The sequence below is a fragment of the Anser anser genome (genome assembly GCF_964211835.1).
Source record: "Anser anser genome assembly, chromosome: 12".
NCBI classification, from domain to species: Eukaryota; Metazoa; Chordata; class Aves; order Anseriformes; family Anatidae; genus Anser; species Anser anser.
Window position 1 is genome coordinate 11,141,979 of NC_139733.1, and position 12,889 is coordinate 11,154,867.

General features: G+C 57.6%; 2 protein-coding genes across 3 annotated transcripts in view; one reads left to right on the forward strand and one right to left on the reverse strand.

The window, feature by feature from the left end:
• Positions 1-91: 91 nt before the first annotated feature.
• On the reverse strand, positions 92-8,441 carry PPM1M (protein phosphatase, Mg2+/Mn2+ dependent 1M). The gene is made up of 10 exons (XM_083795314.1): positions 8,153-8,441; positions 6,757-6,880; positions 5,521-5,775; positions 5,040-5,152; positions 4,350-4,434; positions 3,905-4,023; positions 3,340-3,403; positions 2,338-2,445; positions 1,666-1,814; positions 92-1,396 (listed from the first exon to the last, which is right to left on the reverse strand). The coding sequence occupies exons 1-10, from the start codon at positions 8,380-8,382 to the stop codon at positions 1,249-1,251; spliced, it is 1,395 nt and encodes a 464-aa protein (XP_083651440.1). The 5' UTR covers positions 8,383-8,441; the 3' UTR covers positions 92-1,248.
• Positions 8,442-10,559: 2,118 nt separating this feature from the next.
• The window catches only part of TWF2 (twinfilin actin binding protein 2), a 34,893-nt gene continuing 32,563 nt past the window's right edge, over positions 10,560-12,889 (forward strand). The window contains exon 1 of one of the 2 annotated variants that reach the window (XM_083795322.1): positions 10,560-10,716. In XM_083795322.1, coding sequence (XP_083651448.1) covers positions 10,692-10,716 — 25 coding nt within the window. In that variant the 5' untranslated portion in view covers positions 10,560-10,691. The remainder of the gene's footprint in view (positions 10,717-12,889) is intronic. The other variant, XM_083795320.1, reaches the window with a different exon arrangement.

A 12,889-nucleotide genomic window follows, 5' to 3' on the forward strand; every position in this document is an offset into this window, starting at 1 on the left:
AACTCTGAAGCAAAAGCTCCCCTGTGGTTTTCTACGGCCATTTTTCTTTCATGTCAGGTCTGCGTAAAACTGAACAGGAACAAAGCTGGAAGAAGATAGGAAAACTTTCTTTTATTAGGTCTTTCATCCTTACGGAACTCAAGCACTTAACAAAGATGTGTGGGTTTGTCCACTTCACTCGGGAACACTGCAACTTGTGCAAGGAATAATGAAAACAAAGTGAGGACTTGGGGAGATGGGAAGCTTGTCCAGACCTGAATTCACCTGGCTACTGAACAGGTTAAGAGCATATCATAAAAGTTTAAGGCACAGCTCATTTGGGCTTGTCTGCTGTTGTAATGAGCATAGCACTTGCGGTTCAGCACTCCAGACAAATTTGACCAGTTCTATCTTGCTTGGAGCTCTTCTAAGAAATCAGCTGCTGTATTTAAACAGTCCTCATCAGCACTACTGCTACGAAACCAGCCTCGCTGTCAGTGGTGGAAATGACCTCTAAAGTGTTAGTGAGTGTTCTGGACTAAAATTTCAATAGAGATCTGTACGCTGGGTACGTAGCACATTACGCACATGCTCTTAAATAAGTAAGGCATCTACCCTTGCAGGGGAAGCTTCTGTGCACTGATGTGTAGCTCCATCCGATAACATCTTCTGTTTTGAGGTGATACTGCCTATAAATGGCAACTTTCTCAGCTGGTAGAGGTCTGGGCCGCTGCTGTATGTAATGCTGTCCTAGCAACAGCTTCTAGTTTTTTTGTTGATCTTGTGTTGCAGCAAATGGACATGAGGGACACTCGTAGCTTATACATCCAGTTTTACAAAACTCAGTTCAAGTCTGATTAAAATCCAGCACTCAAGACTGGTTGGATCTTAGTTGATCCTCATTCTTTAATATTAAAAAAGAGGACAGGCCACTAGAACCACTAGAAATGTGGATTTGAGGCTCATTGTCCTGCAAAGACCTTAAATATTGCTCTTTGGCTTGTGTGGCCACTTTGGCCATTTGTTATTGGCACAACAAAAAAAAAAAGGGAGTACGAGGAATGACTTGTTGTCAGCTGTTCTTCTTGTGCATGTTTATAAGAAGTTCATGTTCGTGTTGATCCTCTGCGTAAAGGCTGGCTGTGCATTTCAGGTTCTGTATCAGGTGGTTTTACTGGAAGAGTGTGCGTGCACAGCAGAAATCCCTCAGTCTTGCATTGATGCTGAACGGTGCCGCAGTAGGGGAGCACCAAGATGCTGCACATCATGCTAACAGTCCTCATCCCTGTTGTGCAGTGGGATGACAAATACAGAGATGTCATCGTAGGATGCCTCACGGCTATCATCCAGCATCCACTGGTGGCCTATCTTCTTTCCTCTTGCCCTGTATACCAAGCACTTGGCCAGTTCTGAAAATCTGTGTGTAGAAAGAGAAGTGAGTTTTGGTCTAACACAACGCTGCCTCTCAAGAACAACACTGAGAGGGGGCTTTGCGTTACTAGATTTCTTAAGACACCAGCTTTGTCGCTGCTTCTTTAGGATTGGGAAAGACTGGTGTCCAGTCCTTTCAGAGTCACAGAAAAGAGCGCTTGGTCATGCTGGAGCTGACCTAGAAGCCAAGTGATCTCAGCCTGCTGGTCCAGACAGGTTCTTTGGAAACAGAAATGATGGCAAGACTGTTGTTACCTGTGGGGATCTGTCCTGTTTTCTGCAAGGAAGCTCCTGGTCATGTGGGCCACCTCTTTGTTGCACAAAATGTCCCAAAGGCCGTCAGTTGCCATGATGAGGACATCGTTTTCTTTAATGTCATGCAGAGCGAAGTCAAATATGTTCACCTGGAAAGCACAGGAGTAAATCAGAGGATTTTCTCACGTGTGAAAACTCCAGGTATTTACCAAGGGTTGTCATGTTTCCCACACTGCACCTGGCTTTGGGAAGCATCAAACAGCTCTGTGATTCTTTGGCTTCCCTGTGTGAGGGTAATCACAGACTGCAAAACTCCTCCAAGTAGGTGAGTGTATACCTCCTCTAAAACCTCCTCTAGCAGGTGAGTGTATTCTGTTCTGGTCAGGACGCTGACAGTAACTTCAATTGCTGCAACGTACAGGAGGGGTAAGGAAGATGACTTCCCCTGAGAGGACTTACAGTGGAATCAGGATGCTTTCAATGTTTTATGTCCCCTTGCTGCTGTGCCTCTAGATTATTCTGCCTTGGGGATTCTCTGGGCAGTATGCGGAGAGAAGGAAGATGGAAAAAGGACGTGGCTGAGACCTGCCTGGTCTCCAAAACGTGGGTGCTAGAGAGGAGGAGCGGCATAATTCCACCACCACCCTGCAACTCCCACATGCCGTGACTAACCTTAGGAATGCAGGAGAGAAAAGGTTTCACTTCAATGTTGGTGTCGATGACTTTGAGTTGATGATCCCCTAAACCTCGAGAGACAGCCAGAGTCCCCAGCAAGCGAGCCTGGCCCCAAAGAAAGCAAATATAAGAACGTGTCACCTTTAAAGGCAGATGCACGGTTTGTCCTGAATGATTTATGCACTGCCTTTAGAACCTTTATCCAAATATCACCCAGAGCCGCCCCTGGAATCTTCAGAGATGGAGGAGTGATTAGAAGTGATGCCCTAATGTGAGCATGGAGATGGACAGCCAGCACATGGATGGCCGCTCATGGTAGTAGCTCACGGTGATGGCCCGTGGTGTGCTCCGGAGTCAGTGGTGTGTACTCCAGACCTTGGGAAGCCCATGGTGGTATCTGTTTTTGATTTGAGATGGCAAGGAAGAGAATTAGGCTGCCTTGAAATAAATGGTCCTTCGTTTTCGCAAAGGAGGTTCTGCACCGAATCTTTGCAAAGGGCCAGCACGTGGGTTGCACCACTGGTGGTGGTAGGGCAAGCACTGGCTGTGTGCAGTCATTGCTTCTCCCCGCCTCCTTCCCTCTCCAGACTCCTTTCCTCAGCTGCTCCTCTGGGAAAGGCACTGGTTAGAGCTGGAGGTTAACATCTGAGTTGGGATCTTTTGACAGCAACAGGAAATGAGAGCTGGAATGGTTTCTTGTGTGCAAATGGAGAGGAGGAAAGGCCAGGCCAGATCGGGGCTGCCATCCACTCCACTAGAAGGTGTTTTGGAGGAGGATGAAACCTCTTGGCTCTGGAGGATCTGGTACACACCTCCTCCTGCTCTGCACTTGCTCACAGGCAGTTTGTTGCAATGGAAGCTGCTGTGTCAGCGCTGTGCAGAGCTGCGTGTCTGTGCCATGCTGGAGAGCCTCAGAGCATGAATGTGAGTGATTGGGATGCTCTGAGAACGCCCAGCAGACTTGTCTCTGCCCTCCCAGCGTGTAAAGCATTGACCTACCTGCTTCCCATGACCATGGACAAGAGGATACTTGAGGTCAGCTTTCTCCACCAGCTTGTATCCCCTAGAACAGAGGAGTGAGTGTTGATTTAGATTTGTCCATTTGGTGGTACAACTCAGTCTGAGCATTTCAACTGCGGTTCAACCCTCGTGGTGTGCCCATGCACAGGGAGCTGACTGAAGAAGGGATAAGGTGACTTGTTGAAGCAGATGCAGTAAAGAATGACCCTTTGCTGAATGCCCAACTGTTCCTCCCTCTCCCCTTCCTTTCCTTGTACCTGCACCAAGCTGGGGCTCGCTGCCTGAGGTTGTAAGAGCCCAGGACCATCTCTCACAGAAGTTCCTTAACCTCCCTCCACTGGTCCCAGTCTTTCAGGCAGGGCAGAGCTGCTGCTGGGAGGCTGCTTGCAGCATCCTTTACTTAGATAACACGGTTTTACACCCACTGCTCTCACATTCCCTGCTGCTGCATTCAGACACTCCCTTTCCCCTTCACCTTCCCATTGCTACTAGCAGGTAAAGCTGCCCTGCGCCACTGCCCTGTCCTCACACAGAAAGGACTCACCAGCCCTCCATGAAGTAATCCCGGTACAGGACTTTCTGACCCACGTCATCTCCCTTCAACCTCCGTGGAAACTCAAAGCGCGTGAACTCTCCATCCAGGAGTTTGGGGAAGAGAAAAGCCTGGAGGAGGGAACAAAGGCACGAGGATAGACAGGCTTCGCTTCAGCAGAGATGAGCACCAAGCCCGTGCTCTGCTCCTGCCTTGGGACTGGCACCCCTGCCTGCAGAATGGGAACAAAACCAGGAAAACAAGGGGACAAGCTGGACGTTAGCCTCTCCAATACTAAATGCTGTTAGTTGAATCTTGTTCACAGCCCTCCATGGCAGGTGTCAAATGACATTCTGGCCCCACAGTGCTTACAGTCCTTAAGGAAGCAAGTGATGCCCTTGTCACAAGCTCTCCTGGACCAAACTTGGTTGTCTGATGTGTGAAAGGAGTCACTCACTAAGTGCTGGAGTCGCTGCCTCTCTGTCTCGGGTGTGAACTCGCAGCTCATGGGCACGACGGTGTCCTTCAGAACAAGAATGGCCCTACAAGAGGAAGAGGTAAAGAGCTGATCTGTCCCCTGCCATATAAGCATCGCTGCAGCCCCATCTCTGTTGACCTCCCCTTACTGAGGAAGGCACCAGGGTCAGCCAGCTGTGGGAGCAGCACAACTCACAGCAGAGCAATCCCAGAGAACAGCTACGCACCTAGGAATGTTTAAAAATGCTTGTGTATTTCAAGTGACTCAGTTGCAACTCTGCTGTCACAGCAGAGAATTGAGCCTGCCTGGTTTAACAATGGCACACCTCAGAGGAAAGGCAGCCAAGGACAGATGAGGAAGCTCTTTAAGATGCTTTGAAATCACCTCCCACTTTTTAACTCCTGCCTGGATGAGCTTACTGCTGCACTAAGGCCTCAGCACTGCCCCATGGCCAGGCAGCATTAGTCCTTTGAAATCTTAAAGCCCATCTAAAGACATGAGAGCATCCATCCGTCCATCTACCCAACAGCTCCTGTAGCAGGCAGGCAGCCATGCTGCGGCCAGAGGGGCTGCACGTTCACCTTTTGTAGGATTATGTAAGGTGCTGGAAACCCTGCTCATCTCCCAGCTCTGGGTCCCAAGCAACTTCTCCCTTTTCTTGTTGCTCACCTGCTGTCCCCAGCATTAGCCACATACAGTTTTCCCTGGAGATAAAGAGCAGCCAGAGCAGTGCAGCCTCCTGTCTGGCCAGTGGCTTCCATCTCCTGGCCAATGACTTCATCCTGTTGGTTTAAACAAGTTCAGAATGACATGAACTGGGGTGTTGTTTTCTGCATCTGCCTTGTGCCTCCTAGCAGAAATCTAGAGCCAAAACTGATGGAAAATGGTCAGCAGAAAATCAGCAAGGCCGAAGACAGCATTGCTTCAGTGCAGCCAATGAAGCTGTTGCTACTGGACTAGATGCTAAGGACAGGCTGCAGAACTAATTTGGGCACCCTCAGCCAAGCCTTGTCCATGTGGCAGGCTAAAGCACCTGGGTGACCAGCGCCCAGGCACTTCCTAAGGAGAGAGCTGAGAACGAGGGAGCCCACGTGGGGCAGGGAGGAGGGACAGACTTGTCCACCTGTGTCAGCAGGAACGGAGGACTCACGCATTCCTGGAAGGCATTCTCCAAGGCTCCCACCACCATGTCTTCCACACGAATGTGCTTCTCCTCCACGAACTGGGGGTCACTGTCGCAAACGCAGCGTCCGCTCATGTGCATGGGGGGATGGGCCTCTGTGATGGCCCCCGCAACCTCCTCCAGCTTCTGCTTGATGCAGTAATGCAAATAGTTGGAGGCAATGATGGCAGCTGCTGGGCCACCATGGCCGTCAAAGAGTGCCCAGTAGTAACCAGTCAAAAACTGCAACGAAAAGAGTGAAGACGGGGGGAAGAGAGGTGGAGAGAGGCCATATGGACAGTGGGCGCACAGCCGGGATGCGCTGAATGTGTTCTGCCTGGCTCTTCCATCCCAGCCACCCTTCCCGACCACTGGTGAATCCCCTGCACAGCTCAAACTCATATGATGACCACGCTGACGGATGTGCTGCTCCATCAGACCTGCCAGCTCAGCTCTGAGCTTCCAGAGGCATCACTGCGCACCCTCACATGCTATTCCTCCTCCGCATTTGGAGAATTTCTGTTTACAGGAGAAAAGGCAGCACTGTTCCCAGTCTTTATAAGGTGAGAGCATCTGTTGTGCCCAAGTGATGATGACTAACATGCAGTCTTTGGAAGCAGAGCAAGTACAAGTAAAAAAAAAGCTTAGGGAACATAGTAAAGGGCTAGGACAACCACAAACGCTGCAAGACACAGGTCAAGGAAATAGAAATTGTATATATGGGCAGAGCTGTGCCTTTGCTGGCCAGTCACGGCTCCCTTAAACACATCCAAGAAAGGGTTTCAGCCTGGGGGTGTGCAGGACTGATGGGGCAACTACATTGTCCTTCCAGTACCTAAAGGGGGCCTACAGGAAAGCTGGGAAGGGTCTCTTTATCAGGGAATATAATGAGAGGACAAGGAGTAACATCTTTCAGCTAAAAGAGGGTAGGTTTAGATTAGACACCAGGAAGAAATTCTTTCCCATGAGGGTGGTGAGGCACTGGCACAGGCTGCCCAGAGAAGCTGTGGATGCCCCATCCCTGGAGGTGTTCAAGGCCAGGCTGGATGGGGCTGGTGTGAGGTGTTGTGCCTGTGGCAGGGCGTTGGATTTGGATGATCCTTAAAGGCCCATTCCAACCCAAACCATTCTACCATTCCATAATTCTGTATTTTCTATACCTGGGCCCCTGGATTCAAGGCAGGGCTGGCAGCAGGGTTAACACAGCCTGACCATGGGCCATACCTGTGTGGAGCACAGGATCAGCCACTCCTTGTCCTCTTCCAGGCCCAGCTCCCTCCTGCGGATGGAGATCTGGCAGCATGTTGCCTGGTCCTCATTGAACTCCGACTTCTCGGCATTGATAACCCTGCAGGTTCAAACACTCCAGATTAGGCACGAAGCACTGCCCATCCAACAGGTGCGCGTGGGAATGATCCCCTGCTCCTTCCTTCCAGCTCCAAGCTCGCTGCTCCCTTTTCAAACTCAAGGATCTCTTTGCTGGTAACAACATAAACATCGGATCCTTTACAACGGTGAGAAACGCCTCCGCCAGGGACACCGTGAGTTATGGGGCAGAAGTGGTTTGGAAGCACTCCTGCCTCTGTCAGCCCTTGTTGGCAGCCAAGGCAGCTGGGCTGTGCTGGTGACACAGGGAGCTGCACACCTGCTGGCAGTGTCCTAGCCTTGCTGATGTTGGTCCCTGGGTGAACACCTTGTCTCCTTGCACAGCTCATCGCTCTGCACATCGCAACCCCACCGCCACCACGTCACACCGTGGGCCTACCACAACGCGCCTCTGCCCATAAACGAGGCAAAACCAGGGATTTCTGATATTCTGCTTTGCCCTTTGCTTTTACGGCACTCTGCTAGGAGCCAGGGGACAGCTCTCTGGTGCTGCTTGCCCCAGGAGGCTGCTCCCCACCACCTGCTCCAGGCAGCGCTGGCAGCCTGGCTCTCAGGCACGCCGCAGTGACTCGTACTCAACGGTCAGAAATCCCTTCCCCTGACAAGGGAGGGTTTTCTTTGCTCGCTGCTCCAGGAGCGCGGAACAGCAGACAGGCGATGTCCCAGCAGTAAAATCACAGGGCTGGGTTAGGAGACGAGACGCCTGAGCTGATCCGCTGCTGCCCCAGCGCTGCTTTTGGGGCTGCCCCAGCCACCAAGTGCGGGGTACGAGCGCTGCGGCGGGCGGCCACAGACGGGGAGAAGGAGCAGGGGCAAGGAGGAGCTGCCTGCGCCCCGCTGTGCCCGGGCAATCGGCTGGGGGTGGGTGCACGCACCCCGGGGCCAACCCGCCCGGCCTGTGCCCCTCTCCTCACGGAAGCAGCAGCAGCAGCAGCAGCCGGGATCCTGCTTTCGGATCCCCGAAAAGTTGCGGGGCCATCCAGGCCGAGGGCCTCCCCTCACCGCAGCACGGCCGGCAGAGCACAAGGCACAGCGGGGGGGGGCTCCCGGCCGTGCCCAGGCTGCCCCCACAGCCCCGCTCCCCTGGGCACACCGCGCCCCCCATCCCGCAGAGACCCGCGGGGCCCCCGCGCCACCCGCAGACCTGGGAGCCCCCCAGCGCCGCACAGCCGGCCCCGCACCCCCCCCACCCTCCCCCCACGGGGCCCCGTTCCCCGGCAGCGGCCGCACTCACTCGGCGTAGCCCGAGCCCCAGGGCAGGGGCCGCTCGGGCCCGGTGCCCCGCACGGCCCGCCCGCCCCGCCCGCCCCGCGGGCTCTCCTCGCCGCCGCCGCCGCCGCGCAGGAACTTGGGCCGGCGGTAGCACGGAGCGGCGGGCGGGGGCCGCGGCCCCGGCTCCTGGCTGCCTCCGGGCCGCTCCGCGGGGCCGCCCCGCCGCACCCACCGCAGCCACTCGGCGGACATGGGGGCGCCGGGGCCCGGCGCGGCCTGGCCCGGCCTGCGGCGCCTCCCTCCCGTGCCCGGCCCCGGCCCGCCCCCTGGCCCTGCCTCCGCCGCGGGAGGGAGGGAAGGGGCGAGCCGGGATGGCGGCCGCGGGGCAGGCTCCCAACTCCGGGCCGAAGCGGGGTAACTGCCGGCCGGCTCCTCGCCACAGCCGCGTCGCCTCTCCTCGGAGCTGGGGACTCCAGGGCTGGAGCCGCGGGGTGGCAGAGACGGAGCCCCGAGCAGCGCTGCCCAAAGCGCCCGGGGGTGGGCTAGCGCGGGGTCCCCACGATTTTCCTCCTGCACGGCCAGAGACTTGAGGAGAGCACAGGAAGGCGAGGGAGAGGCAGCCCCGGCAGCCGGGAGAGGGGCTTGGCAGCGACCCTGTCGTGCGCTCGGTGTGCCACCGCAGCTGCTGGGCGCGCAAAGCAGCAGCCTGCTGCGGGTCAGCACATCTCGGAGGTGAGCGGGTCTCAGGTTCCCAGCTCCTCCGTGCTGGATCGCTTACACGGCCCCTTGTCTCATGCTACTTGCTCCCCAGGTCCAGTTTCAGCTCGGCGACCGACCAGAGGCCTTCAGAACAGCGTCTGGGCCTCCGAAGGTGGGCTGGGGACCACGCACCACAGTCACGGAGCCCTCATGGGTTCTGCAGAGAAGCTCACCGAAAGACAGAACTGAAACAGAACTGAAAGCCCACAGACATGTTGGTGGGGCTGGTGGAAAGGATGCACAAAGGCACTGGAGATGTGAACAAGCGGCCCCAGAGCCCCCCTAAAACATTGTCTAGGGTGGGTAAGGCCAGAGAGGGAATGGCAAAACTGGCCTAGAGAGCACTCTTGTTCCTGTTTGGCTTGAAAACCCATCCCTGGTCTCTTCCCTCTCCAGCCCTGTGCTGCTGCAGGAAGTGAAAGCCTCTGCTGGCAAAACCAGAAGCTGTCTGCAGGGTCCAAACTGAGTCCCCAGCAAAAAAAAAAAAAAAGCCATCTGTGTTTGAGTCAGACCTCTCCCAGGTGGGTGGCGCTAGGCACTTGCTGGTAACTTTCCCTCTGCACTGAGGTTATGTGTGCAGGCCCAAATGAAGGCTGAGGAAGTGGCGGTGCCCCTTTGCCCTTTGTTTTGCATACCACCGTGTGCCGATGTCCTCGGGTCCCATGGGGCGATGAGCGGCCCCGGCGCAGGCTGGTGGCTCTGCCTCAAAGCCCCTCTCCTCTCCAGAGTGAGCCTGAGGGAAGCGCAGCCTGGCCCACGCTTGGGGGTTGCTCTGGCAAAGACAGTCAGCATCGTGAGCTTGCCAAGCTGTGGCAGCAGTGCTTCGATCACGGATGTCACTGGCACGTGTAGGAGAAGGAAGCTGCTGGAAGCTGCAGCTGAGTCAGTGATGTCGGTGAGTCCCACGCAGCCCGGCTGCGTGCTCCCTGGGCAGCTCTCGGCGAGCACAACACAAGCACCCGATCCTGCGTGCTCTGTGGGCGGGGAGGAGATGGTGCCTGCAGATACATCGAAAAGCCACCGTGGTCAAACCCCATTTTTATTTCTGGCCTTGCTACAGGATCCTTGGTGGCAAACGCCACCTGCGTGGTGTGGCACGTTGGCAGCGATGGGGACGGGTTCGTGCAGGCGGGCTCCACATCACAGCAGTGCAAGCTCCTGGGCAGGGCTTTGCAGGTTCTGCCACCGCAGGCTCAGGGCTCCTGAAGAGGGAAGCTGTGGCATTTCACAGAAGCACAGAATCATTTCAGTTGGCATTTCACGGAATCACGTAGGTTGGAAAGGCCTCTGAAGATCATCCGGTCCAACCTTTCGCTTAGCGCTGCCAAGCCCACCATTAAACCGTGTCACCGAGCTCCGCACCTACGCGCTGCATTTCAGACGCCGGGCACGCCACCGTGTACAGAGATGGGGCTTCGGAGGGGGGCTGCTGGGTTTGGGGGGTGAGCTGCTGGTTTGGGGGGGGCTGCTGGTTTGGGGGGGAGCTGCTGGTTTGGGGGGGGCTGCTGGGTTTTGGGGGGGGCTGCTGTTTTCGGGGGGGCTGATGGTTTGGGGGGGGGGGGGCTGGTTTTGAAGGGGGGGGGCTGTCCCCTCCCCGCGGCGGGCAGGGACACACAGCGCTGCCGCAGGCCTCCGAGCCCCGCCCCGAGCCCCCGGCCGCCCCGGGCCGGCTCCTCCCGGGGGGGGCGGTGCGGGCAGCGGCCCCGCCCGGCTCCGGCTCCGGCTCCGGAAGCGGGAGGCGCTGCCTGCGGAGCCGTTTCCTGCCCGGGACGCGGCGGAGCGGAGCGGAGCGGCTCGGAGCCATGACTCACCAGACCGGCATCCACGGTAAGCGGGGCCGCCGGCTCCCCGGGGGCCGCCGCCCCCTCAGCGGGGTCCGCTGCGGGCCGCTCCGGGGCCGCCCCCCTTCCCACCCCCTCCCCGGGCCGCACCGCGGAGCGGCTCCGCCGAGCCCCGGGCGGGAGCCCCCGGGGGCCGCCCCCCGAGCATCGCGGGCCCGTTCCGGCCCCGGGCCCCGGCGGCCGGGGTCCGCCCCCCGCGGGAGGCCGGTGCCGGCATCACCGCGCGGAGCTGCCCGGAGCCGCGGGCGGGTTCCGCCGCCCGGGGATGATGGGGGGGGGGCCCGGGGGCGGCTCACGCAGCCCGGCCCTGCGGGGAGGCGGCTGGGGGAGCTCGGCCGATCCGCAGGCGCTGCCGGCGGCGGTGGCTTCGCGCATCCTTTTGTCTGGCTGCCGCTCGGTGAAAAAAGAGGCCGTAAGGCAGCTGGGCTCGGGCGCGAAGCCGCCTCCTGCTGTGGCAGCTCCGCGAGCAGGGCAGGCCCGCTTCCCCCCCGGCCGCTCGGCCCCGCAAAGCCTGGCCCCGAGGGTGCTCCCCGTTGTGAGGGGCCGGGACAGCCAAAACCAGCTGCCGAAGGGAAGGGGGGGAGCATGAGGGGGACAGCGTCCTGCCGTGCCATCGCCCGCGTCTCTCCCACCTCAGCGCGGGAGGAGCGCGTTCAAACAAAGGGAAGGAAAGCACGGCAAAGAGGTGTCTCTGAAACTTTTACGTCGGATGGAGAAGGCCGATTTCTGTAAAAAAAAAAAAGAAAATAAATAACTGGGGAGGGGCTCCAAGAGGCAGCGATGGCAGTTCGCGGATCTGTGAGTGCAGCTGGACGTGACGGTGCGCGTCATCGTGGCATTTCCCCCCTGCTCTCCGCCTGCCGGCTCGCTTGGCAGCGTTCATCAGGACCAGGGGTGCTGCATAATTGATGGGAGTGAATCAATATGCGAGCAGAGATGTGAGAGGTGCCGGCCCGAGCTGTGCCAGGTCGGGTGTGAACTTAGCGCCGCTGCTCCCGGCAGGAGAACGGGCAGAGGCGTGCGTGGGCATCGCGGCGCCCTTCCTCGTGGCAAATGTCTGTCTGCAAGCATGGTGAATTTACGGCTGCTGTTCCTTCACAGCACCACCTCTCTCTCTCCTTGTGCACGTTGCCTTCGCTTGAGGACAGTCGGGAGCATCCTTCCCCTTCAGATGCTCTTGGAGCATCCACTGAGGTGCTAGGGGTGGTGCTGAGGCGCTTCTCCTGCTTTGCCTGGGAGTGCTGGTAGCTGACAACGGTTGGGTCCAGACTCATTGCCTCTAGTTTAAGCTGAGATGTCGAAGTCCAGGATCTGCTTAAACATTCACTCTATTGTAAAAATAAAACCAGAAATAAATCAGCGGGGTGGACCCCAGCATCCAGCCGAGCTCTTGGTGCACCCAGAGCTCTCCGCTGGGGCTTGGTGTGGGTGAGGCTTGTTGCTTGCCCCGTGCCCCTGCTGCTCGGCCCCGTGGCCGCTCACTGATGCCACCCACCCTGGCGGGCCCTATGGGTGCCCTGGGGCTTGAAACAGAGCTGGAAGAGAGGTGCCGGCCCTGCGAAGCTGCTGAGCTGCTCTCGGGGAGCGCCAACATTTGCCAGCCTCGGGCAGGGGGGGCAGCAAGGTGGCCGCATCCCATTCCTGCAGCGCGGTGCTTGGAAAACCCTGCCGGGATTATCGGTTCGGATCATTGTTGTCTGTAGTTCGTAAGGTGCACTGTCAGCAGCTTTCTGGTGGAAAGGGGAAGGGACTGGTGCTCCCCACCGGGAGCCGCAGCCTGTGCAGGGTGAGATGGGCCTGGACGGCTCCACAGGCTCTGCCTCAGCATCTGGGCTGGGTGTGGGGGGGTGCCCCCCTGTACCGTGTTCCCTCCTTGGGGAGGAAACGGACGGACTTAAAACTTCCCTGCTCGTTCGGGGTTTTGGAGAGAGCAGCTTGCTTTGGGTGGTCTCAGTCCTGCGGCATCTTTGATGTCTTCCTGGGTGTGCAGGTCTCTGAGGCAATTTTGCTCACCTCCGATAACCGAACTGGCGTGCTGCTCTGGGATCAACATCAGCAGAAACAAGCAGTGGTGATGCAGGCAGCCGTCCAGCGCTTTCTGCGGTGTTCCCCTTCGTTCTGCCTCTTTGTCCATTCTCTTTGCCTTGGACAAAAGGGCC